The 25475-nt window shown below is 56.6% G+C and overlaps 5 protein-coding genes and 1 long non-coding RNA gene across 19 annotated transcripts; 3 read left to right on the top strand and 3 right to left on the bottom strand.

Annotated features, from left to right (window-relative positions):
• Positions 1-163: 163 nt before the first annotated feature.
• syt11b (synaptotagmin XIb) lies at positions 164-5508 on the top strand. Its single transcript, XM_076017036.1, has 4 exons — positions 164-427; positions 880-1787; positions 1905-2025; positions 2835-5508. Exons 1-4 carry the CDS (start codon positions 394-396, stop codon positions 3143-3145), a joined length of 1374 nt encoding a protein of 457 aa, XP_075873151.1. The 5' UTR covers positions 164-393; the 3' UTR covers positions 3146-5508.
• A 1569-nt stretch (positions 5509-7077) lies between these two features.
• plin6 (perilipin 6) lies at positions 7078-12384 on the top strand. Its single transcript, XM_076017082.1, has 8 exons — positions 7078-8400; positions 8800-8830; positions 9035-9233; positions 9448-9530; positions 9605-9842; positions 10059-10243; positions 10568-10834; positions 11301-12384. The coding sequence occupies exons 1-8, from the start codon at positions 8396-8398 to the stop codon at positions 11694-11696; spliced, it is 1404 nt and encodes a 467-aa protein (XP_075873197.1). The 5' UTR covers positions 7078-8395; the 3' UTR covers positions 11697-12384.
• Positions 12385-12395: 11 nt separating this feature from the next.
• On the bottom strand, positions 12396-14737 carry s100v1 (S100 calcium binding protein V1). Its single transcript, XM_076017083.1, has 3 exons — positions 14534-14737; positions 12937-13065; positions 12396-12803 (listed from the first exon to the last, which is right to left on the bottom strand). Exons 1-3 carry the CDS (start codon positions 14675-14677, stop codon positions 12633-12635), a joined length of 444 nt encoding a protein of 147 aa, XP_075873198.1. The 5' UTR covers positions 14678-14737; the 3' UTR covers positions 12396-12632.
• A 507-nt stretch (positions 14738-15244) lies between these two features.
• dcst2 (DC-STAMP domain containing 2) lies at positions 15245-19891 on the bottom strand. 6 transcript variants are annotated; one of them, XM_076017044.1, is made up of 16 exons: positions 19785-19891; positions 19218-19483; positions 18737-18907; positions 18519-18620; positions 18139-18333; positions 17985-18050; positions 17694-17907; positions 17440-17597; positions 16992-17156; positions 16751-16918; positions 16567-16667; positions 16327-16439; positions 16122-16183; positions 15757-15832; positions 15549-15674; positions 15245-15469 (listed from the first exon to the last, which is right to left on the bottom strand). In XM_076017044.1, the coding sequence occupies exons 1-16, from the start codon at positions 19856-19858 to the stop codon at positions 15277-15279; spliced, it is 2250 nt and encodes a 749-aa protein (XP_075873159.1). In that variant the 5' UTR covers positions 19859-19891; the 3' UTR covers positions 15245-15276. The 6 variants fall into 6 exon arrangements, 5 of the variants coding, with proteins under 5 accessions (XP_075873159.1, XP_075873160.1, XP_075873163.1 ...); XM_076017045.1 differs by having other exon boundaries at positions 15549-15671; XR_012925770.1 differs by having other exon boundaries at positions 15454-15469; positions 16230-16439.
• On the top strand, positions 16598-24623 carry dcst1 (DC-STAMP domain containing 1). Of its 5 annotated transcripts, XM_076017053.1 has the most exons (18): positions 16598-16877; positions 17020-17174; positions 19975-20080; positions 20190-20264; positions 20345-20419; positions 21105-21233; positions 21342-21481; positions 21569-21749; positions 22087-22230; positions 22321-22442; positions 22537-22682; positions 22760-22859; positions 23071-23166; positions 23252-23378; positions 23474-23590; positions 23682-23824; positions 23943-24044; positions 24135-24623. In XM_076017053.1, the coding sequence occupies exons 3-18, from the start codon at positions 20044-20046 to the stop codon at positions 24264-24266; spliced, it is 1866 nt and encodes a 621-aa protein (XP_075873168.1). In that variant the 5' UTR covers positions 16598-16877; positions 17020-17174; positions 19975-20043; the 3' UTR covers positions 24267-24623. The 5 variants fall into 5 exon arrangements, with proteins under 5 accessions (XP_075873168.1, XP_075873169.1, XP_075873173.1 ...); XM_076017054.1 differs by lacking the exon at positions 16598-16877 and having other exon boundaries at positions 16975-17174; positions 20193-20264; XM_076017058.1 differs by lacking the exon at positions 16598-16877 and having other exon boundaries at positions 16975-17174; positions 22321-22430.
• On the bottom strand, positions 24160-25037 carry LOC142882361 (uncharacterized). Of its 5 annotated transcripts, XR_012925773.1 has the most exons (6): positions 24781-25037; positions 24601-24654; positions 24527-24569; positions 24401-24443; positions 24317-24358; positions 24167-24284 (listed from the first exon to the last, which is right to left on the bottom strand). It is a non-coding gene; the product is annotated as an uncharacterized LOC142882361 (long non-coding RNA). The 5 variants fall into 5 exon arrangements; XR_012925775.1 differs by lacking the exon at positions 24317-24358 and having other exon boundaries at positions 24160-24284; positions 24391-24443; XR_012925771.1 differs by having other exon boundaries at positions 24317-24443.
• Between the last annotated feature and the right edge of the window lie 438 nt (positions 25038-25475).

The raw sequence follows: 25475 nt of genomic DNA, 5'->3' as shown, positions 1-25475 counted from the left end.
GCTCCTTCCTGCACTGAGGGTGCAGCAGCCTGGAGCTGAAGGAGCTGCTCAGGCTGTGTGGTGCAGGTGGTGGGAGGTGTTTGTGGATGCTCTGGCCGCCCACTGGCCGGCGGAGGAACTGTAGTCCTCCATGTTTCCTGGGAAGTGACTCATCCCTTCCGGACACGATCTTCGATCTTCGCCTCATCGCGCAGACTCCCTGCATCCAGCCGAGCATCACTGCAGCGGCGGCGGCGGCGGACGCTCGACACTCGGCGGCCGGGACAGCGGCCTCATCTCCGGACAGCAGCGGACGTCCCGTGACGGCGGCCGGTGCTCGCGCACTTCTGTCACCACCTGCCACCTCAGCCTCTTCGCGCTCCGTGCGGACCGGATCCTCCCGACGGCCACAAAATGGCGGATATGGTCGAACTGGGCCCCGCCTACGGTGAGTTCGGCCCGCCGGGCCGCTGCTTCGGGGATAGTTCGAGGATGATGGTTCGGTCAGGCCGCGACGTGACGTCACATGGGGTTTGTGTTTGTGCCCGTCTTTGTCCGGGAGCGGCCTGCAGGCCTCAGTGCGCGCTCCTGTCGTGTGTGTGTGTGTGTGTGTGTGTGTGTGTGTGTGTGTGTGTGTGTGTGTGTGTGTGTGTGTGTGTGTGTGTGTGTGTGTGTCAATGACGCCATGTCTGCGCCCGCCGCTGTTTGGAAACAAAAGGCAAAATGACGTCACCGTCGACGCCTGGCGCTGCCACCGTGTGTTACCAGCGGACTGAGCCGTCAGTTATTTCAGCTGCGTAACACTGAGCCGTCACGTGACTGGTCATGACGTCAGGCTGGTGCCTTCAGCCCGGCGCTGGCTGTTTCCGGTGCTAACCTCTCCCCCTTCCTGTGTGGCAGCCATGTCCCCGGTGCTGGCGGGCTTCCTGGGCGCCGCCGTGCTGGTCCTGGTGGTGGTGCTGCTGGTTCTGCTCTGGTCCTTCTGCCAGCGCCGCTACCTGCAGCTGTCGGGCCGCTACAAGCTGCACGGCGACCGCTACTGCGACGCCGAGGACCCGCCCTACAAGTTCATCCACATGCTGAAGGGCATCAGCATTTACCCAGAATCCCTCAGCGGCAGCAAGCGGATCGTGCGTGGCGCGCGTCGCTCCGAACGCTCCGACCGGGGCTGCGGCGGCCCGGCGGGGCGAGGCATGGTGCTGGTGGACGCCGAGAACAACATCCTGGACGTCCCCGGGCAGCTTCAGATGAGCCATCTGGTCCCGCCTGCCGCCGCCTCAGGCCCCGCCCAAGGCCCCGCCCGAGCGGAGCGCGCACTGCCGGTCCGGGCCGACTACTGCTGCCTGGACAGCAGCTCGGCCGGCAGCAGCAAGACGGCCTCACCCTTCACGCCCGCCTCCTCGGAGCCCGAGCCCAGCCTGGGCGCCGTCAGCCTCACGGTCGACTACAACTTCCCCAAGAAGGCGCTGGTGGTGACCATCGTGGGCGCCCGCGGCCTGCCCGCCATGGACGAGCAGGCGGGCAGCTCCGACCCCTATGTCAAGATGACCATCCTGCCGGACAAGAAGCATCGCGTCAAGACCCGCGTGCTGAGGAAGACCCTGGACCCGCTGTTCGACGAGACCTTCACCTTCTACGGCGTGGCCTACAGCTCGCTGCCGGAGCTCACGCTGCACTTCCTGGTCCTCAGCTTCGACCGCTTCGCCCGCGACGACGTCATCGGGGAGGCGGTGGTGCCGCTGAAGGGCGTGGACCCGAGCACGGGGCGGGTCCACCTGAGCCAGGAGATCACCAAGAGAAACATGCAGGTGGGTGCTGCGCTGCCCCCCCCCCGGAAATCGCATTACACACTGCAGGCACTTTCCGTGGGAGCATATGTAAGTGTGTGCGTGTGTGAGGCATCATATGCTGTGCTTGTGTTGCAGTGTGACAGTCGTGGAGAGCTGCTGGCGTCTCTGTCCTACCAGCCGGTGTCCCACCGCCTCAGCGTCGTCGTCCTCAAAGCCCGACACCTGCCCAAGATGGATATGAGCGGCCTGTCAGCAAGTAAGAAACTCTAATCAAATAGTTCGGTCAAGAATCCCTGATCGTCTAGTCCGGTCTAGAATCCCAGATCGTCTGGTCCGGTCTGGAATCCCAGATCGTCTACTCAGGTCTGGAGTCCCTGATCGTTTAGTCCGGTCTGGAATCCCTGATCGTTTAGTCAGGTCTGGAATCCCAGATCGTTTAGTCAGGTCTGGAATCCCTGATCGTCTTGTCCGGTCTGGAGTCCCTGATCGTCTACTCAGGTCTGGAGTCCCTGATCGTTTAGTCAGGTCTGGAGTCCCTGATCGTTTAGTCAGGTCTGGAATCCCTGATCGTTTACTCAGGTCTGGAATCCCAGATCGTTTAGTCAGGTCTGGAATCCCTGATCATCTTGTCCGGTCTGGAATCCCAGATCGTCTATTCAGGTCTGGAGTCCCTGGTCGTTTAGCCAGGTCTGGAGTCACTGATCGTCTAGTCCGGTCTGTAATCCCAGATCGTCTAGTCCGGTCTGGAATCCCAGATCGTCTACTCAGGTCTGGAGTCCCTGATCGTCTAGTCCGGTCTGTAATCCCAGATCGTCTAGTTCGGCCTGGGATTCCAGGTTGTCTAGTCCGGTCTGGAGTCCCTGATCGTTTACTCGGTCTGGAATCCCTGATCGTTTAGTCAGGTCTGGAATCCCTGATCGTTTAGTCGGGTCTGGAATCCCTGATCGTTTAGTCAGGTCTGGAATCACTGATCGTCTAGCCAGGTCTGGAATCACTGATCGTTTACTCACCTCGGGAATCACTGATCGTCTAGCCAGGTCTGTCGCTGCTCCTTCTCTCCTTTAGATCCGTACGTGAAGGTCAACGTGTTCTATGGCCGGAAGCGCATCGCCAAGAAGAAGACCCACGTGAAGAAGAGCACGCTGAACCCCGTCTTCAACGAGTCCTTCATCTACGACATCCCGCCGGAGCTGCTGCCCGAGATCTCCGTCGAGTTCCTGGTGGTGGACTTCGACCGCACCACCAAGAACGAGGTTCTGGGCCGCCTGCTGCTGGGCCTGCACAGCCCCGCCCCCTCTGGCTCCGCCCACTGGAAGGAGGTGTGCGAAAACCCCCGTCGGCAGATCTCCAAGTGGCACAACCTGAGCGAGTACTGAGGGCGGAGTGACAGACTCAGAGCGCACGCACACACACACACACACACATACATACACACACACACACACACACACACACACACACGCACACACACACACACACTGATGTCATGTTAGTCCATCCTGTCCAGTGATGACTTCTGGTGATTTCTGAGGTCCAAGGCAACAACCACCTGGTCTGTTGCAGGTGAAGTTGTGTTTGTTTTTTGTTTTGGTTTTAGACACACACACACACACCACACACACACACACACACACACACACACACTCTATGTCCTTGTCTCCTTTGCTGTCAAGAAAACAAAATAAGATCCGCTGCCCTCCTCTCTCTGTGGCCCCTCCCACTGGCTCAACAGGAAGTGGACTAGTCAGCACAGGAAGTGCCGCCCCTCCCCCCAGTTCATTGCATGTTTGTGTAAAAATACGAACTGCTGACTGACTGACAGGAAGTGGAACTCCTCTTAACTCCTCCCCCTGACACCATCATCATCACTTTCTTCTCTTCATGGGTTTCCCAAGCACCGCCCCTCATTTCCTGCTGCGGCAGGAAGTAGGCGTCGCAGCTCGTCGTCGTCATCGTCAGTTTCCAACCAGGCAAGGGTGACGCGACGGCAGCCGCGTGATGCTGGAAGTGAAAGGCAAGCAAATAAGACGCCAGAATTCTGGGATTACCACGCCCCCAACTCTTTTGATTGGTCCCTGCAATGTCTCTTCTTCTTTTGGCTCATCTTGCTGATTCCCCATCGACTCGCTACATGCACCACCATTACTCACTGAGGGAAAACAAATCCCCTAGTGGTCGTTTAGAATGACAATTAACACCCGCTGGCTTCAGCAATGAAGCAACTTTGTCATCGTGGCGAGTTGTCAACACTGCAAGGAAGCACACACACAGTGGCTGTGTCTCAACCCAGGGTCTGCATCCTTGGAAGGAAGCGTCCTCTGTCTGAAGGAAGCGTCCTCCAAGGACCCGGCCCAGAAGGACCGACCCAAACCCCGCCTCCCCGGTAACCACACGGGACGGTCTAGCCTTGGGCGTATTTCCTGGTTGCGTCACCGCCGTTCCCTCCTGCTGGCCAACCCAGGAAGTGACGTTTTCATAGCATCAAGCTAACCATTGGTTCACCAGCTAACGATGGCGTTGGATGTTCAAATCAGTAAAAACCCTGCGTTAAAAACTGAATATTTGATGTGAAATTTCAATACTTCAATTTATATGGGGTGTCTTTGCCAGTAGATGGCGCTAATTTCAGCTAACTTCCCAGGATGCTTTGCAGCAGCAGGCAAAGCATCCTGGGATACAGAAGGAGGTGAAGGATAGTAGCGGTGCAGCCTTGGAATGGGCTAACAGTAGGACGCATTCCCAGGACGCATTTGGAGCGTCCTTCTGACTTTTGGGAAGTGGGAGGAGCCTTCACGCAGTGCTAGGACGCAACTTCCTTTCCAACGCAGCCTTGGAAAGATGCAGAGCCTGGACTGAGACGCAGCCTTTGATAGTCCACCTCCAGAGGTTTGGACTACACATATAAAAGACTCCCATGTGTAGCCTAAGGAATCTAGGCATATATATCATACAACTATAGCACCTTGCATTCCATGAAATGCAGCTCAAAGTGCTTTACACAGTGTGACAGGGAAAAGTACAAATGATTAACAAAGCAGAAATGAAAAGTCAAAGCATTTAAAGCTTCAGTACCAGAAGGAAACACTCTGAAGACAGTGTGGACATGAAGAACAGCTCTGGAGCTCCGTGCTCTCCACACACACTGCACGTTGTTTCAAGCAATCAGTATAATTATCCTTCAGCCACCAAAGGTGGCGCACTCGAGGTAGAATTGAGACACATTGCAGGGACCAATCAAATGAGTTTGGGGGGCGTGGTTTTCCCTGTTTCCTCCTGGGGGGAGAAAAATCTCGCAAACAGGATGTTGGTGTAGCATCACCAGCTACTTCCTGTCTGGTGCTCTCGTGTCATTGGCTGTTTGTTAAGAGAGTTTCCTGATTATGCTAGCTAACGTAACATTTGGTAGTGTGAGGTAACCCACCCCTGTACCTTTGTGACCAGTTTCTTTCTGTGAACCCTCCCCCTGCTCTGCCAGCTGGTGGCGCCGCTCCCGCAGCCTCCAGATCAACATGGCCGCCGTCTCTCCCGCTCGCTGGCGTCAGAAGCGCACGGAGCGCTCACTTCATCCACGCTAATCTGACGGGGTTAACGCAGGAAGTGTTGAACCCGTACATTGGCTGCACTCGCGTGTCTGAGTGCAGCAAAACGAGCGCCCCCTGCTGTAGACCCGGATGCTAACTACTGTGCTAGGTTTGTTGATACTGACTGGATGTGAAAATAAAACAATTAATCCCTGTGAGAGTGACGTCGTCTGTGCTGCTCTTACCGCCCCGGTTTAGAGAAAGCAGTTCCAGGAATTGACCTCCAGGGGGCGGGCGAGACCTTGAGGAAAGAACCCCGATGCAACATGGCATTGATATATGATACATATCTTGATATGTCATGTCTGCGATGGCTCCTCCCTGATACACAGGTCAGGGGTCAGAGGTCAACACTAAAACCTTTTATTGATTATTTCCGGACTTAAAAATGACTCCTATTCCAAACACTCACAGAGCTGAAGCTTGCTAACAGGTATATTTTAAACCAGCTGGAATATGCCTCCATCTGTCACACACACACACACACACACACACACACACACACTGTAGTGTACACACACCCTTTGTGTGAAACTGATGGCTCTCTGCGCCCTCTGCTGGTTTACTACGGCAAGCCAGGAGTGTCTCATCAGGCAGTCTGTTGTTTCATGTGATCAACCGCAGCATCAGCACAGCCGTGGGTCATGTGACTAACCTCTATCCACCAATCAGAGCAGGTCAGCAGCTGTTGTTCTACCTGCTGTCCAGCAGGGGGGGCCTGGAACCACGTCACCCTTATTCTCAGCGAATGCGTATCACTAGTACATAGATGTCAAACTCTGGCCCCTGCACTAGTTCAATCGTCACTGGTCCCACACTTCCTCTTCTGGCTCCTCCTACTCCTCCCTGCATTGGCTCCTCCCCCTTGCCAGTGTCTGGCAGGAAGTCGCTAACAAGCGGAAAGTTCCAAAACATCACGAGACCGCGGCAGGAAAATGGAGGTATTTACAGAGCCAGCAGCTGACATCCCATACAGACAGGAGTGTCATGTGACAGAGTGATGTGATGTGTGATTGGCTGAGGAGGCGTCTGCTGCTGCCAGATTGCGGTCAGATCCACAGGAGTCAAATCAAACTTTATTCTCACACAACACAATTTCCACCGTTGGCCGTTTCCCAGCATGCCGAGCAGCTCCGTCTGGACTGATTAGGAGGAGCCGCGAGTCCAGGCGTGGGCAAACTACGGCCCAGGGGCCACACGTGGCCCATTAAGCGTTTTAATCCGGCCCTTAAGCAGAATTTATGATATTAACCGTCAGTCAGTCATCAAACAGCTGCATCTCCTCCATGGTTGCAGTGTTTCCAGAGTCATGTCAATAAAGAGCTCAACCCCCTGGTGGTCCGGGGTGGTGCTAGATGGTTCTAGGTGGTTCTGGACGGTTCTGGATGGTTCCCAGAGCTCAACACCCTGGTGGTCTGGGGTGGTGCTAGATGGTTCTAGGTGGTTCTGGATGGTTCTAAGAGCTCAACACCCTGGTGGTCGGGGGTGGTGCTAGATGGTTCTAGATGGTTCCAGATGGTTCTAGGTGGTTCTAAGAGCTAAACAGCCTGGTGGAGCTTCAAAGACTCTGACTTGGTTGCAGCTTTGCTTTGCTTCATTTTCCATTGACCTTACAGCAACATGTTTTCTCCATGATATCCCAGGATGGATGGATTGTTTCCTCCTATGAGGTGGCTCACCAGAACACTCCATCTATCTGCTGCTGCGGCCCACCAGTCAAAACCACTGCTGGAGTGGAAGAGGCAGGACACTGCTTGCCTGTTGATGCTCTGGCACTACACGTGTTAGCTCGTAGCCACATGGTCAGATGACGGCGGGGGCAGACGCACACAGCGGCGCCATCATGTGGAGGCCTCTGTGCTGTCCGACCTCTGGCAATAGAGAGAGCAGAATTCCACGCTGCTTCAGAGAAGAGCCTCCGCATTAACCAGCAGAGGAAACTCCTCCCAACGGTGCATGATGGGAAGCAGTGAATGATTGTCCCAGATTGTGATTAACGTGACCTGAGGACCTTCACAGAATCTTCACCGAGTTTAGAGGAAGACTGAGTCGACTGGCTCGTGAATCAACCTGCTTGCTTTAGTGTCGTCACAACAGAGTTCTAGGTCGGGACCAGGATCTGGATCAACGGGTCAGGATCAGCAGGTCTGGACCAGCAGGTCTGGAGCCTAAGGAGAAGGAACACTGACTTTCAAAAGGCAGAAGCCTGGAGCAGATCTTGACTCCCAGATCATTGCTGTTTACTGTCCTGGTCCAAGGAACCTGCTGGAGATCAAACTGATCCCACTGATCATTGGGATCTTCTGCAAGGCCACATCTGGCTCGACCAGACCAACCAAAGGTCCCAACACGTGGGAAGAAACCCGCTGGAACACAAGGAGGGCATGCAAAGTTCACAGTGAAAGATCCCAGGATTTGAACCCTGGACCTTCTCAGGCTGTGGTCCTCCACTGGAACCAAAGGTCCATGACCCAACAGGAACTGAAGAGATCGTTTGAGTGCAGCTGTGAAACACCAGTAACAGCACGTGTTGGCCAGCAGGTGGCAGCAGGTACAGCCTACTGCCAAAGGTGCAGGTGGGAGCACTTAGAGGTTCAGTGTCAGCTGAGAAGTTCTTCCAGGTGTGAAGGGGGCGGAGTCACCTGCTGCACTGCTGGCTAGCACCGTTAGCATGCTGCTCCAGTGGGGGTTAGTTAGTGGAGGTCCTGCTAAGCTAGCGCTGGGCTAACAGAAGCTCCACCTTCTGCTATCTGGAGCGATCTGTCATAATGAGATGATTTTATAATCCTCCTCCCCCTCCGGCCATGAGCCAATGAATGACTTCCTTCACTGTCTACTAATTGATTGGTCGCCCCAACAAGCAGACAAACACGCCGATTCATCGGCAGTGATGTCACTGGAGTTGGTCCAATCAGCTCTTCTCTTCAACCACTAAAAGTGTCCCAGCTCTTCCCAACTGATCACATCGCTGCCAGACCTTCATCATCTCACTCATCTTCATCTTCACCTTGGAGCCGAGCTTTCCTGGACAGCCGCAGCTCTCTGATGGGGTAAGAACGACCGATCAGAAGATCAATAGCAGCATCTTCTCATCTTCTCATCAATCGATTCTACAGCATGAAAAACCTTCAGAGGACGATGATTTCCCATCAGCCCTGAGGCTGTGGCCTGGTTCCGACCCAACACCACCTAGATACCTGGTTCCACTGACCAGTGTGTGTGTGTGTGTGTGTGTGCGTGCGTGCATGTGAGTGTTTGTGCCAGAGAAAGTGTGTGTGTGTGTGTGTGTGTGTGTGTGTGTGTGTGCCAGTGTGTGTTTTATCTCTTTGGAGCTCCCTGATTTCTCGCCTGTTGTGTGAACAGTGGTGTTCTTTGTGCTGCACTGGCAGCTGACTGCCACATGGTGCCGCCGTCACCCTGACGTCTTGTGTTCTTCATCTGACCTTCAGATTTGGAGAAGGAGACATGTCCGACGATGAGGTGAGTCCAGCGAGCGCCTGGGACCTGCAGGTGAAACCATGGAGGGGGCGGGGTTTATATCCTGACCCCTGGCCAATAGGGGGCAGTTTAGGCCGTTTAGTCTTCCATTTGAATTTAAATGTTATTTGACTTTTCAAACCCTCAACCCTCTCGGCTCAACAAGTGGGTGGAGTCAGCGGGAAACCATGTGACTGTGTGTTTCAGACCAGCGCTGTGCTCAGAGCTTCTCGCCTCCCGCTCTTTCGCTCGGCGCTGCAGTCCGTCACCTCGGCCTACTCAGAGGCCAAAGGTCGCTATAGCCTGCTGGGCCTGGTGGGGGGCGTGGCCGAGGACGGCGTGCGCCGCATCTCCGACGTGGCCATGAGACAAGCCTCGCCCATCCTGCAGAGCCTGGAGCCACAGAGTAGGCCAAACTTCCGTTGCTAATGTTAGCTAATGTTGCTAAAGCTAGCTCCAGAATACAGCCAATGACTCTGAGCTAACCGTGCCGATGCTAATACTGCTCATTCAATCAGCGGTGCACATGATTGCATCACAACTTGTAGCAACATGTAGGCTAACTAAACTGCTGTTTGATGGCTGCCGTACGATACATGCTAACCATGCTAATACTTCAGTCGAGGTGGCCAACAGCTTTGCTCTGGTCGGCCTGGACCGTCTGGAGAGGAACTTCCCCATCCTGAACCAATCAACAGACGAGGTTGGTCCCACTTCCTCCTTCGCGGCAGATCACATGACCCTGAAGCCCAGGTGACCCGTGGTGGATGTCTCCAGGTGATGGGCCACCTGAAGGATGCCCTGCTGGTGACCCTGGACGACGTGCAGCTGTGGGTGGTGGACGGTCTGGACGGCGCCCTGGACCAGCTAGAGCGCCTGTCGGGCGCCGCCCGGGCCGCCGCCCACCAGCTGCAGGACTCGCAGGTGGGCCGGGCCGCCACCTCGGGATTGGACGACGTGCTGAGCCGCCTGGAGGACGCCACCGCCTACTACCTGCCCCTCCCACCCACACTGCGTGAGTACAGCGGGACTCTGGGGGCTGAGTGGGCGGAGCTAGTGCGGAAGTCAAGACAGCACCAACTGAGACCGAGACCAGACCAAGACATTTGGGTTTGGAGACCAAGACCAATCCACTGGCCGAGCTACTGCAGAGCCACGCCTCCACACCCCACCGCTGCCCCCCAGAGGCCAAACACTTGACGACGATGATGATGTAACATGTGGCCCCCAGGTCGGGAGTGGGAGCTGAGGGTCCGGGAGCTGGAGGAGGAGGACGAGGACGAGGACGAGCCGGGCCTGTGGACCAGAGTGCGCAGCCTGCTGCTCAACCTCAGCCTGCAGCTCTACCACCGCCTCAGCAAAGTCAGGGAGCAGCTGCTGGGCGCCGTGGCCTCACTGGGCGTCGCCGCCGACACGGTGAGACGCGCAAGCTCGCTTCCACCCTCGGCCAATGGGGGGCGCAGCGGGGGTGCGAAATACCCGCAGATATTTTGGGGGGTTCTCCGTCCTCACAGACATTCTAGTAGTGGCGAGTGGCGATAATATATCTTGACTTATAAATAAATGACCATTAGAAAAAATATGAGACCCTCTTAAATTTTGCTTTGAGGCCTCCAGGGGGTAGGTTAATCGGAAGGGTCCGACCCCCCCATTATTGGTCCACTTGGGGGGGGCGACCTTAAGCCTGAGTGGTGCAGGTGGAACTCACAGGTGTCGCTGGACTGGTTCCTCCTGCTGCAGGTGGGTCTGGGCCAGGTCCTGGAGCTGGCAGGCGAGCTGCTGCAGTACCTGCAGACCTTCCTGGTGGCGCTGGTGTACCGGGCCGAGGGCGTGCGGGAGCTGAGCGTGCAGCAGATCCGGGGGCGGGCCCTGACCCTGGTGGAGCTCAGGCCCGTCCGCCAGGTCCTGGAGCTGCCGCTGCAGGTCCAGAGGCTGCTGAGGGACCTTCAGGAGCTCTCCAAGATCCTGCTGCAGCTGCTGGTCAACAGCACGCCGCTCTACAACATGGTGAGTGAGACTCTGTGCTGCCTCCAGTGGACAAGCACGCTGGGTACTTTGCTGTTTGAAAGAAAACCCTCCACTTCTCATTTATTCTGGACGCTGTGGCTCAAAGTGGAGCCGTTTCGACTCCGCTAAATGATTTCAGAGGGAGATTATTTTGAAAGGAACTCGGCTTTTGTGGTTTTCAGAAGGGAGGAGAACAACATTGGTTATTGTTATTGAACATGTGAACGTTCAGTAATGGCTCGCTGGTTAGAATTATTACTCATGACAGTTTGCGTAGTGCTGCGGAAACAAACAGCAGTAAAGCTCTTCAAACAATCCAGAGACTCATCATGACCTCTGACCTCTGGTCACTTCAGTCCAGATGATTCTGTCTCGACTTTTTACTTTTTGAAAAATAATCAACCAACGTATTGCTTCATTAATTCTGATACGAGTGTGAGACGTCTTCTCCTCTGGTGCCCTGCAGCTGCAGCGGCCCTCTGACCAGGAGGTGGAGGACTTCCTCAACCAGGAGGACTTGACCTCTGACCCCTCCTCCCAACGCGGCAGCAGCCTCTTCCTCAAGGCCATGGACGGACGGCCCCGGCGCCGCCGCAGCCTCCACTTCCGGGCCGCTCGGATCCCCGGGGCGCCGCAGAGCCCCGACCCGCCCAACGGGCGGCGCTCCAGCCGGAAGGATTCCCTAGAGACCGACGCCCTGGCTCCGCCCCCCGAGGCGGCGGCCCAGCGGCGCCCGTCCAGGGCGGAGCTGCTGCTCACGCCCATCAAACAGTTTGTGACTCAGAGTCAGAAGGCCTTCGAGTACCTGAGCCCCAACTCCCCCGACAACGCCGCCAACGACTCGGCCCCGGCTAGCCGCTAACCGCTAGCAACCCTAGCCTGCTGCCCCCACCCCCCACCCCCCACCCAACGCGCTCCCGAAACCAATCGCAGCCTCCGAGCCATCAGAGGGTGGCCGTGGACACCGGCAGCCCCCGGTCACGCCCTCCTCCGACCAATCAGGCGCACCGCTCAGGTGTGGTGGAGGTCCGAGGGGGGCGTGGCCAGACACCGCCTCTAATCCTGCAGCTCAAACATGTTGCACTTTTTTTTTTTAGCAATAAAAACCCTCCCCTTCCTCCCACACCCACCACCCATCCAGGAGGTGCTGAAGGATCCGCAACGTCTGGACGCTGGAGAAGAAGAAGATGATGAAGAAGATGAAGAAGATGAAGATGAAGAAGATGAAGAAGATGAAGAATGAATTAATACATTTGTAATGCTGTTTGTTGTCCACGCCGCAGCAGAAACAATAAAAACGCTTCTCAACTGCAGCTTCTGCGTGTCCACACTGCATTCTCTCAGACCGCCAGCAGGTGGCGACCACTCACCATAACCACATACAGAGTGTCCGTCTCCGCTGGCGGAGGCCTTGTCAGTGAGTCATCACGAGGAGTCTGTTGAAGGTCAGAGGGTTGCTGGTTCAAAGACGAGGCGATTAACAGCTTCACTGAGCGTCTGTTGGGTGCAGTGTTGCTGCTCGCCAGTAGGGGGCGGCGCTGTGAGGACAAGGCGCGCTCACTGGGTGTGTTAGACAGTTTATTGAGACAATGGAAGTTACAGTTACAGATACAGTTACAGTTACTTCATGCTAGTCACAGTTTAGCGGTTAGCGGCTGCGGTTGGCAGAGGATGGACCCGCCCACTGCTCTTCACTTCCTGTTGGCAGGATCCGAGCCGGCGGCCGTTCCATCCACTCCACACCCCCCTCAGCTTCACACATCAGATCTGGAGCGGCACCCCCTCTGGTGGCAGGCTGTCACTGCAGCAGGCAGCCACACTTGATGTTCTTCACCTTGTCGGCGGCGCCAAAGACCTGGACGGCCTGGTTGTTGATCAGGGTCCAGAAGTTCTCGAAGGAGATGTTCTGGCCGCTCTCGACCTCCATCTTCTGCAGGAGGCTGTCCAGCCCGCCGCCGCCCTCCGCAGCCTGCGACAGGAAACAGGAAGTGACATGCCGAGTTACAGGGAAGAAGACCCCCCCCCCCTCCTCCCCTCCTCCCTTGGGCTGTGCAGCTGTGCTACTGGCCGAGCCCCCTGTGATGTCATCAATGAGGTCACACCTTGGCCACGGCGGGCAGCTGCTGGGACACCAGGCTCTGGAACTGGGAGTTGCTCAAGGTGGCGCTGTTGTCTGCAGCCTTGTGGAACTCTGTGACCAGCGTGTTGATGGCCAGCTCCAAATCTGAGTACTGAGAGACACACAACTTCAGCTCACAGCAACACAACACACACACAAAGAGCACTCCTACACACACACACACACAGTTTGTTTTGTTGCAACACAGCTGGAATCTGAGGAATTTCCTGCAGCCGTCTTCAATGGGAGCTCTGTACTGACCCCTGGAGGCTGGACTCAAGCACTGCAGCTGCCCACTCGGTTACAGCAGACTACACTTCCCAGAGGGCCGTTCACCTCGTGGCCTAGCTCGCCGCAATGTGGGGCTTTTCTGGAGAGAGATGCGGGCGAATCCACAACTGAGGGCTCCGCCGTTGTTAGCTTTGGCGTTAGCTCCACTGCTCAGGAGGAGTTAGCATCGAGCTTAGCGCAAGCTCACGCGCCACAGGTGCTTCTGAAGTGGTTTGACTGTCACGCACCGGCCGCCTGCTTCTAGCTTGAAGTGTGAAGACTGTGAACACGTTTGTCTGTCGTTACTGAGACTAAATACACCTGTTAGCTTCACCTGTGCTAACAGTTAATAGCAATCAACACAACAGCTGTGTGTTTTTGCGTTAGGGTTAGGGTTAGGGTAGACAAAATTAGCGAGGGTTCTAAAGCATCAGTGGCACCTTCTGCTTTTTTCTTTAGCCTGTTAGCAGTGTGTAGCCTGAGGAGAGGGTGGGGCCTGCGTCAACAGGGCGAGTGTGTTGACTCTCGGGCTCCGCAGTGCAGCGCTGCATTTGCACCAGAAAACGGCATCATCTTCCAAAAATGTTGCCGCTGTCTGGCCATGTCCCAGAGGCCCCGCCCACCCTTAAGGTTGGACGGACTGAGCCTTTAAACTGTGGAATTAGGAGGGAGGGGTTGTGGCCCCCGAGGGGCCCCGGCAGCAGCTGCTGCTGCAGCTGGAGCAGCTCAACAGCTGGATGACATCAGGAGCGACCGCTGTTGTGAAAGAGGGCGGCGGCCACAGAGATGCTGCGTGCCGCCAGTTCATCCACCGGCTCCAGTGTCACAGTGGAGGGGTTCAGTGTGGCAGCGGCAGCAGTTCAGCTGGTCCACTGGCTGAGGGCAGCGCCTCCTTTTATTGGGCCACTGGGCTGAATCAAAAGGGGCGGAGCCTCAGAGTGACACAGGTCAGCACAGCAGGCGTGGTCTCGCGCACACACACACACACACACACACACACACACACTAATGGTTAACCAGGGTGTGTTTCATTCACAAGAAGAACATTAATGTAACTCTGCTGGAGCTCAGCAGAACTGAACTCAACATACTGAACGCTCCACTTCCGGTTTGAAGTTAGTCGTTAGTTGTTGAGCCGGGCGCACGCACGCAAAAGCAAACAGACACCGGCGCTCCAGCGTACGTGTGTATACACACACACACACACACACACACACACACACACACACACACAGCGTCAGGTTTTTAAGCCTTCGTCAAAAGTCAGTTCACGTCAGTCACGTGATAGGCGGCCGGTCAGCTGATCTCACCTTCGTCGCCATCTGCTCGGCTGTGTTCGTCCGGTAGAGAAGATCCGAAGAGCCGAAGAGCCGCAGAGCCGAGTCGCCGACAGACTGACGGACTGACGGAGCTGCGCTCGGACTGAGCCTTCCAGCCGCCAGCGCCCCGCCCATTGTGTGTGGTTTGGGTTAGCCGCGCACGCGCGCACACAGTTATTTGGCATGTGTGCGTGTTGACGTGTTGACTCTTCTCGCCTTGTGTGTGTGTGTGTGTGTGTGTGTGTGTGTGTGCGGTCCAACCCGTGTGTCGATGGACACCTGAGCTCACCTGAGAGCTTCCGGTGTTTTTGGCGGGCTGCTTCTTCACTTCCGGTTCCAGCTATCTAATGCTAGCAGGCTCACTTTGCAACAGAGGAAGCCCGCCATAGCGCCCCCTACAGGCAGCTGGCCGCGGTGTGGGTTAACGACTCTTTGAGTTCAACACGTTAAGACACACAAACGCGTCGTCACGCAGCAGCTCTGGGGTTGTCGTTGTTGTGAAGCCCCTCCCCCACCACGCCCCCCGGCTCCTCCCCCTCCCCCTCCTCCCCTCTGGGGTTTCCTGGCCCAGAACCAGTCCTGCAAGGTCTGCCCGAGAGGAGAAGAGGAGGTGGATCTGGGGGGGGGAGGAGGAGAAGGACCAACTCCCATAGTGAAGAGAAATAAGAGCCACTTGAAGAACCAGGACCAGAACCAGGACCGGGAGTCGAACCAGGGAGCCCAGCCAGCTTTATTTACAAAGTTAGAGCCCAGCTCCTCCACCAGGGGGCAGTCCTGGAGGTCCTGGCAGGTCTCGGAGAGTCCTGCAGGTCTTGTGGAGAGCCAGGTGGATGGACCAGCACAGTGTGGAGGTTCTGGTTCTGGAGGCTTAAGGTCTGTGGGATGATGTCTGACCCCGCCCTGTTCTGGGCCGGCCTGTGGGCTTCACTGAGCAGAGACACAGTGGGAAAAGAGGCGTTTGGTGACTTTCAGAACCAGACGAAGTGAAGGATGCGACTGGACCCACCTAGGCTCCGCCCCCGACTGCAAGCTGAGGTCATCGCCGCTGTCGCTGCTGCTGCTGCGGCTGCTGATTGGTTGTGTGGCTGTGGTGCACCTTCGAGGGGGCGGGTCCTCATCACTGGAGTCCCTGCTCAGGAGGCGGAGCATCATTATCAACAGGAAGTGGAGACACATGGTGCAACAATGTCACGTTGGCTCAGTGATTCACTCACAGCTCAGGGGTCAAAGTTCGTACACACGTCCGACACATATTTATCACCCTGTGGAGACACCTGCGGCAGTGCACACCTGTCACACACACACACACACACACACACACACACACACACACACACACATCTTATTTGTTCATATTCAGGCAGTGACAGAAAAAACAAACCGTCACAGAGAGACAAGAGACACTACAGCGCCACCTAATGGTGGTAACAACATCTCGCTGGTTTATGTCTCTGCCCTCTACTGGCCTGACTTCATACTGCGGCCAGTTCCCAGAAGCCTGATTGGCCGCCTCCTGCACACGTCACATGACTCCTGCAGTGCCACCACAGGACGATCACACCTGAAACAGGAGCCATACCTGCCCAGGGCGGGACGTCCCAGTCGGCCACCGACAGGTGAGACAGGTGAGCTGCAGATGGGCTGGACACACACACACATACACGCACACACACATACACACACACACACACACACACACACACACACACACACACACACACACACAGACTGAGTGCGACCTGGCAGGTGATGACGATCCTGCTGGAGGACGAAGGGGTTTGTACCTGGACAGGTGGCTCCGCCCCCCTCTTGGTCTCCTGGCACAGCTCCGCCTCAGGGCCCTCCTCTCCATTCTCCTCTGGTCCAGGATCTGCTGCCGTAGGAAGTGGATCCTCTCCTGCTCCGTGGGGGTGAGGGTGTGGGTGTGTTTTTGTGTGTGTGAGTGTGTGTTTTTATGTGTGTGTGTGTGTGTGTGTGTGTGTGTGTGTGTGTGTGTGTGTGTGTGTGTGTGTGTGTGTGCGCACCTGCTCTCTCTCAGGATACAGTGAAGCGCAGACCAGGCGTCGGCATCGCTGCATGAAGCCGCCGCCCACGGCGACCAGGAGCGCCAGACCGGACAGGAACCCTGTGGCGGCGGCAGGGAGCCTCAGAACCAATCAGAGCCGCAGGAAGCAGGTCATGTGACAGTATGTGGGAGTGGCCCCTCACCCAGGATGAAGTAGGAGGCGTGGTCCGGCTGGGACGGCTGCAGCAGACACTTCCTGCTGATGACAGTGATGTTTCCTCCCTGCAGCAGGTCAAAGGTCGCCACCAGGTCCCTGAAGATGTCCGACAGGTATCCGGTCCCGCCCACCTGCACCGCCACCTCCACCGGGGCTGCAGGAGGCGACCCTTACAGTCACCACCGCTGACATCACGGCGTGGAGATCATCACACATCAAGGTCTCACCTCTGGCCACCACGTCCTTCTCCACCAGGTGGCGCCCCTGGTCCAGGATCCAGAAGACCAGGAAGTCCAGCGCCACCAGCAGGCCGCCCGTCAGCAGGTGCCTGAGGACCGAAGCCACGCCCCTCACCGCCGTCTTCCACTCCCGCGCCGTCAGGTGCCACGACACTGCGGGGCGGAAACAAGGTCCTGTCACACCTGGGGGCGGAGCCAAACGTCCTCCTGCTGCATCGCGTAATCCAAGTATCACCAAGTACAACAGTACAGTAGCACCTGTAGCGTATCGTAACAAGTCGTATCGAGTCGTATTGTGTTGTATCGAGTCAAATTGAGTCTTATCAAGTCATATATCGAGTCATCTCCAGTCGTAGGTACCCTGTGACAAGCAGCGCAAAACAGTTGAGACACACACACACACACACACACACACACACACACACACTGTATTGACCTGGTGAAATGAAGGTCTGGGCTTCTCTCCTTGTGATTGGCAGAATGGAGGCTCCGCCCCCTGAGGCCTCCTGCTGGTCCAGCTCTTTGAACTGAGCCGTGATGTAAATGTTGTCAAAGTCGATCTCCTGGAGATACCTGCGTCTGTAACGAGCCGCTCTACGCGCACACACACACACACACACACACACATACACACTGATGCAAACAGCATTGAGAAATCATCCTGCTAAATGCTAGCAGAGGAACGCTAACCTGAAGAAGGCCAAGGCCAGCATGAGCAGGCCGACGTAGGCCAGCGGCTGAGTCAACCTCTGGGCCACGTGCAGCTCGTCCGCCAAGTCCTCCATGATGCCCTGGTACACCTGCTGCAGCGAGCGGCTGGAGTTGACCTCCAGGTCAAAGGTCACCGAAGCCGACAGGTCAAAGTCAAATTCTTGCTTCATCCGTTCAAACGCGGCCACGGCGGCTGGAAGGAGACAAAGGTTGTTAGCTGGGAGCAGCTGCTGCTGCTGCTGCTGCGAGTCGGGGAGGGGTGGAGCTTACGGGCCGCCAGGCGCTTCCTCAGGTGGTCGGCGACGTAAGACGGCACCACGCAGAAGAGCTCGCCAGCTGGACGGGAAGGAGTGCACACTAGTTAGCTGGGTTAGCTAGCGGACGCCGGGTGAGCGCGTGGGCGTGGCAGCGTCAGCGAACGCACCGCGGGCGAGGCTGCAGAGGGGCAGGAAGCCCGTGATGATGTCACACAGGAAGCCGAAGTCTGCCAGCAGGGCGGAGCAGTCGGCGTGCGCCTGGGCAAACAGGGCACGGCACTTCCTGTAGGGGGCGCCCAGCTTGGTGTTGCACACGTCGCCGATGTCCACCAGGAAGTGGAGGACGTTCCTCAGGGTGCGAGCTGAGGGGTCAAAGGTCAAAGGTCGAGCAGTCCAGTTTCCCAGGGATCATCTTCATCACCTATCATCATCAGTGATGGTGGTGATGATGAAGATGACTGGTTGCTACAGGTGGTGCACTAGAAGACTGTTTCTCAACTGGCGAGTCGCAACCCAAAAGTGGGTCGAGGAGCCTGGCCACACCCACCGATGTGTCTGGTGGTGTCCAGCAGGGCGTCCAGGAAGCGGCGAACCCTCCCGGCGGCCGACATGGCGTTCTGGCTGATGTCCCGGATCCGGTCCAAGGCGGCTTGCAAGGGAAACACGTCAGCCAATCAGATCCCTTCTTGGCGACCTGGCGCCCTTGTGTACCGCGTTGGTGACCCCTGGTCTTGTGGGAGGGGCTTCACCACGAGCGGCTCTTACTGTAAAGGGGCGTGGCCGCCCGCTGCAACAGCTCCTGGGTTTGATTGGCGGCCAGCTCGGCCCCACACAGCAGGCTGGCGGCGGCGCGCTCCGTGTTCTCCAGCGTGTTGGTCACGGGTCCTGACAGCAGCGCCATGGCAAACAGGAAGAGGAGGAGCTTCCTGCCGTGGCCTGGAAGTAGAGCAGACCACACACCCCACCCACCGTCGTTAGCCCCGCCCGAACCTGAGATGGAAGAAGAAAAGGAGGAAATGGGGAAAACCACGCCCCCAAACTCACCCGAACTCATTTGATTGGTCCCTGCAAAGTGTCTCACTTCTACCTCCAGTGCGCCACCTTTGGTGGCTGAAGGGTAATCATGTTGACTATCCACGCTAAAGGCAACAGTTTACTTGAAACATTACGATGGGAAAGTAGCAAGATGAGCCAGAAGAAGAAGAGAGTTGGGGGCGGGGTTATCGCTATCGACCTGACCACTGACCTGAGCAGAGCGTGGGCAGCAGCACCAGCACGTCGTCCCGCACGCCGCTGCACAAGCCCAGACCGAAGGCCGCCAGAAAGGCCACGCCCACCGTGGTGTAGGCGCTCTGCCACAGCGGCTGCTTCTGCACCAGGAGCGCCGTGAGGCCGTAGAGGGAGGCCAGCAGCAGGCCGCAGAAGAACGCCACCAAGCTCCGCCCCCCTTCCACCAGCTGACGTCTGACCCTCCTCCAGCTGCTGCTGCCACTGCTGCAGATCCCAGCTAACCTGGTCACATGATCACACCAGCTTATCATGGGTTAGCATGCGCACAGTTACAAAGGGGCTGGGCCTTGGACCTGTTAGCATTAGCCTGACTGTTAGCCTGACATTCTGGTACCTGTTAACATTAGCCTGATGGTAAGCCTGTCAGTCTGGAACTTGTTAGCATTAGCCTGATTCTGTTAGCTTGTGAGTTAGCTGCAGTAATGACAAACAGACCTCTCATACATTGTTTTGTTTGAAACTGTGTGGAGAGATGTTTTAACATTCCTCCGCTGCAGCTTTTATCTTCATTCACTCAACTCGCCTGTTCCGTGCGTCTTTGGCGGTGGGCCTCTGCAATACTGCCCCCATCAGCCTCCAACCGGGCCCTACATTCATTTCTGGTTTATTTTTATTTTTCTTTCTGTTTCTGTTCAGTTTCTGCACACAAAATTTAAGGGCTGAGTTTGGCTGACAGACTTTATGGTCTTTTATCTTGGAATGTTTCTCTGCAGCGGGTGAGTTCAGGACGCCTCCTGCAGGACAGCAAATTAACTCCAAGGAGAGCAGAGGAGAGCCCAGCCATGTCTCACCTGGACACACCAGCAGCTCCACGCCTCAGTGAGTTCCTCCAGTCTGTCCGCCCGGAAACAGCTCCCACCTCACGCTAGTAGCATTGTTATTTTTTTAACGGTTCTCTCCATGTTGTCGCTGCTGGTGTGCCTCCCAGCAGCTGGGAGCAGATCCAGACTCAGCCAATCAGAAAAGCTGCTCAGGCCGGTGTTGGGCGCAGTGGGCGGAACAGGTAACACACCTTGCACCATCAGTTTGACACACACATGAGCAAACACAACACATGTCACAGTGACTGCCCCCTGCTGGCAGTTCTCTTCCTGGGCGTCGCCCACAGACTCCCGCTGACCTCTGACCTGCTGCTGTCCGCCGGAGTCTTCTTCGTTGGTGAGGAGACCTCACACATGCACCAGACCACTCTCTGGCTGTGTCTCAGTCCAGGCTCTGCATCCTTCCAAGGCTGCATTTGAAAGGAAGTTGCGTCATAGCACTGCGTGAAGGCTCCTCCCACTTCCCAAAAGTCAGAAGGACGCTCCAAATGCGTACTGGGAATGCGTCCTACTGTTAGCCCATTCCAAGGCTAACCGCTACTATCCTTCACCTCCTTCTGTATCCCAGGATGCTTTGCCTGCTGCTGCAAAGCATCCTGGGAAGTCGGCTGAAATTAGCGCCATCTACTGGCAAAGACACCACGTATAAATTGAAGTATTGAAATTCCACATCAAATATTCAGTTTTTAACGCAGGGTTTTTACTGATTTGAACATCCAACGCCATCGTTAGATGGTGAACCAATGGTTAGCTTGATGCTATGAAAACGTCACTTCCTGGGTTGGCCAGCAGGAGGGAACGGCGGTGACGCAACCAGGAAATACGCCCAAGGCTAGACCGTCCCGTGTGGTTACCGGGGAGGCGGGGTTTGGGTCGGTCCTTCTGGGCCGGGTCCTTGGGAGGACGCTGCCTTCCAAGGACGCAGACCCTGGATTGAGACACAGCCTTTGTGCTCACACACACACACACACACACACACACACACACACACACACACACACACTGTCTCCTGTGTGTTCCAGCTGTGTGCATGTTGGCCTCCATCTGGTCGACCTTCTGCAGGTGTTGGATCCTCCTGGCGTTTCCCAGCATGCTCAGCTCCCGCGGCCAGACCTACCTGCTGCTCTTCATCCTGTCTGTGCTGGGCAGAGGTGGACACACACACACACACACACACACACACACACACACACAGGTCAGTCTGTCCCAAACTGGTGTGTCTGCAGGCCCAATCACAGTTGTACCTTTGATGATCGCAGGACCCGTGGCCAACATCCAGCACAACGTGCAGCAAGCCAGCCTGTCGCTCAGCTGCAACCTGGACCTGCAGGTGGCCCACAGCCGCCAGCTGTGGAGGGAGACCTTCAGGCCGGTGCTCCTGGTCGCCCAGGCCCTCATGGTGAGAGAGAGAGAGAGAGAGCGAGAATGGCTCGCTGCTGCCACCTGCAGTCGCAACTGAGACCAGCGGCTTGTGTTTCCCGCCCAGGACGACGAGGCGGGGCTAAAGGTGGAAGCTCAGAACGTCAGCAGGGGCTTCCAGGGGCTGAGGGACGAGGTGATGGGTCAGTACGGCTACCAGAGCTTCAGGTCCAGCAGCAGCAGCAGCAGCAGCAGCAGCAGCAGCAGCCAGGAGCTCTTTGCCTCCAAGACCAGGATGCAGTGCAACAGTGAGTCCTGATTGTTGCTCAGTACCATATTTCCTGTATCCTTACAAGATTTCATGTATGCAAACCATGACAACACACACACACACACACACACACACACACACAAAATTGTGAATGAAATTGTGAATACATTTTTTTTTTTTAATTCAACGTTAGACTCTTATTATCTGATCTTAGACAAATCTTTGTGGCAAAGTGTTTTTCTTTTTTCACTTTTTGAAAATATTTGATGCTTTCAGGGGGGCCCGACCCCCCTCCGCCCCCCCCTGTATCTCACACACTGCATGAGACTCAGTCACCAGGCTGACTCTGTGTGTGTGTGTGTGTGTGTGTGTAGCCGTGGTGGGCCTGGGGGTGCAGCGATGCTCTGATTGGTTCAGCCAGAGGTGGGCGGAGTGTATGAGGACCATCCCCGTCCCCGTCATCAACCACATCCTGTGCGTGTCCATGAAGTTCAACTTCCTGTGTGACGTCCTGAGAGGTGAGAAGGTCGTCCTGCCTGTCTCTGCTCCACGGTCATGTGATCCCAGCGAGGCTCCTCCCCCCTCACGTCATGTCACGTGACCATCAGTGATGACCCCCTGGTGCCGGCAGCAGATCCCGGTGGAGGGAAACTTTGGGCGGCTCTTCGATCAGCTGGACGCCTCCATCCATCAGCTGTCCAGCGAGTTCAGCGCCGAGGTGGAGGTGCAGGTCAGACGCTCTCGCTCGCTCGCCGGCCCTCAGACGGCCCCCTGCTGGCGGCCGCCGGAACTGACCGGTGCCTCATGTTTCCCCCCTCACGCAGGAGCAGCGGCAGCAGGAGGTGGTGCAGGAGGAGAACTTCAGCGGGGCGGTGGAGGCGGCGCTGCTGCAGCTGCAGGAGCTTCTGGAGCAGCTGCTGCTCCTCCTGCAGCTGCTCATCTCCTGCACCTTCGTCACCATCTTCACCCAGTCAGTCACTTCCTGCTCTGCCGCCTCTGCCCCGCCCACTTCCTGCTGCCTGACTCACTGGCTCCTCCCCCCCTCAGGGCCTTCGGCTACCTGCGCTGCTACCTGGACGACCTTCACTTTGACAACATCTACGTCACCGCCCTCTTCCGGCAGATCGACGCCCGCCGGAGAAGAGCGGTAACTCCGCCCCCTGCCAACGCCTGATTGGTTGACTCACAGCGCCTCTTTAAAACACTGGTTCTCAACTGGTGGAGTCTCACCATCCACTTTTTCTTCCTTATCATGAAGTTGAGAAACACTGGTTTAAAACACACATGTGACACTGGTCATGTGACGCTGGTCATGTGACGCTGGTCATGTGACGCTGGTCATGTGATGTCCCTTCCAGGGCAAACGCCACCTGCTGCCGCTCACGGCGTCGGAGAGGAAGAAGCTCATCGAGCCCCTGAGTCTGAAGATCTGTCCTGAGGAGCGCCACCTGGTGGTGAGTCTGGGTACCTCACCCTCCCACCAACCGCTCCCCATCTGTGCTCACTGTGTGTGTGTGTGTGTGTGTGTGTGTGAGCCAGTCCTCAGGTGTGGCCCAGGTGCTGTCTGTCGCTCTGCTGACCGTCGTCCTGCTGACCGTCGACCTGTCGCTCTTCCACGTCCTGGACGTGGTCAACACGCACACAGTCACCAACATCAACCTGACCAGTAAACACACACACACACACACACACACACACACACACACACACACACACACACACAGAAGCTGGGGATTGTGGCTAATGTGGTTCTCTCTGCAGGCCGCCACCAGGTGGACATCAGAGTGGGCGGAGACTCCATGATGGCCCGCCTCCTCAGGAGGACAGTCTCGGCCTTCAACAGCTCATCCAACGTGAACGTCACCGTGGACAACAGCGGTAGGACCACTGGGCTGGTGAGGTCACAAGGGGCTATCTTCGCCCAAACAGCGCCCCCACCTGGCACCCTCTCTTTCTCTCTGTCCCCCAGTGTGTGTCTCCGCCCCCTCCTCCCTCTCTGCTGCCACCTACGTGCTCTGCGTATCCTGCATCCTCCTGGTGGCGCTGTTCAGCTGCCTCCAGGTCTACACCAATCGGCTGCGGCACTGCATCGCTGCTTTCTTCTTCCCAGAGGTGCACACACACACACACACACACACACACACACACGCACACGCACACGCACACACACACACGCACGCACGCACGCACGCACGCACACGCACTCACTCCTGAGGTGTCTTCCTGCCAGGTGGAGGCCACCAGGATCTTCTACTTGTACCACCTGCAGCTGCAGAGACGCTTCTCCTCCATGCAGATAGAAGCCACCAGGGGGCGCAGCTGCTGCTGGATGGTGAGTGCTGCTGTGGGTGTGTCAGCAGGTTGCTGGTGTTGTCTGCTGTAGGTGTTTGGCTGTCTGCTCATGTGTGGGTCTGGTCATCAGCAGCAGGAGGCCACAGAGGAACAGAGCGAGGCGGAGCCTGCAGGAAGAGGGCGTGGCCTGTGTTCCTGTTGTCTGGCCGTCGCCCACAAACGTCACCTGTGCAGGTGCTGCAGAGACACGAACGAGCCCTGATTCTGCGACCTGCTGGACCTCCACTGGACCTCCACCGGACCTCCACTGACCTCCACTGACCTCCACTGGACCACCACTGAACCTCCACTGACCTCCACTGACCTCCACTGGACCTCCACCGGACCTCCACTGACCTCCACTGGACCACCACTGAACCTCCACTGACCTCCACTGAACCTCCACTGACCTCCACTGGACCACCACTGACCTCCACTGACCTCCATCGGACCTCCACTGACCTCCACCGGACCTCCACTGACCTCCACTGAACCTCCACTGACCTCCATCGGACCTCCACCGGACCTCCACTGACCTCCACTGACCTCCCCCGGACCTCCACTGAACCTCCACTGACCTCCACTGGACCTCCACTGAACCTCCCCTGAACCTCCATCGGACCTCCACTGACCTCCACTGGACCACCACTGGACCACCACTGAACCTCCACTGGACCTCCACTGGACCTCCAGCCACCATCCGCTCTGGTGTCAACATGCTCCGCCCATGCTCCTACGCAACACATCCAGTGTGATGATTTCTATTTTTTTTTTTTGCAGGTTCCGCTGTTTTCATTTTAATCAGGGATTAAAATAAAACAGCTGCCCAAGCAATTAGCGGCTAATTATTGTTGGGTGAGCTAAACACACAGCACTGAGCGCGCGCGTGTGTGTGTGTGTGTGGGTGCGCGTGCGTGTGTGTGATGTGTAATCGGATCAGAAGTGATCGGCTGAATAGTGTAAACAGCTGATCAGCAGCAGCACGTGTGGCTCCGCCTTCATCCTACTGTAATCTGATGCACGAGGAACAAAAAGAGCAGCTCAGTCCTGCAGAACCACTTGGGAGGTGGTGGAGGAGGAGGAGGGGGGGAGAGGAGAGGAGGAGAAGAAGCGGGGAGGGGGAGAAGAGGGGGGGGGAGGAAGAGGGGGGTGGACTAGGAGGAGGGGGAGGATGTTGGAGGAGGAAGTGGAGGAGGTAGGAGAGGAGGAAGAGTTGGAGTAGGAAGAGGGAAAGGAGGAGGAAAAGAAGGAGGTGGAGGAGGTGGAGGAGAAGGAGGAGGAGTTAAAGAACTAGACTAGACGTTTTCCACTAATCATGAAGTTTTATTCAAACAACACCAGAATGTAAATGAATGTAAACCAGCTACCAGCAACAACAAGGTATTAATGACACTTGTTGTCGTTCCTCCCAATGATCAAAACTTAGCACGCA

This window comes from Nelusetta ayraudi, unplaced genomic scaffold (assembly GCF_046127955.1).
Source record: "Nelusetta ayraudi isolate G7.1 ecotype Tasmania unplaced genomic scaffold, CSIRO-AGI_Nayr_v1 ptg000257l, whole genome shotgun sequence".
In the NCBI taxonomy this organism is placed as follows: domain Eukaryota; kingdom Metazoa; phylum Chordata; class Actinopteri; order Tetraodontiformes; family Monacanthidae; genus Nelusetta; species Nelusetta ayraudi.
The sequence above is the reverse complement of the archived record's forward strand: the minus strand, read 5'-3'. Positions and strand labels throughout refer to the sequence as shown.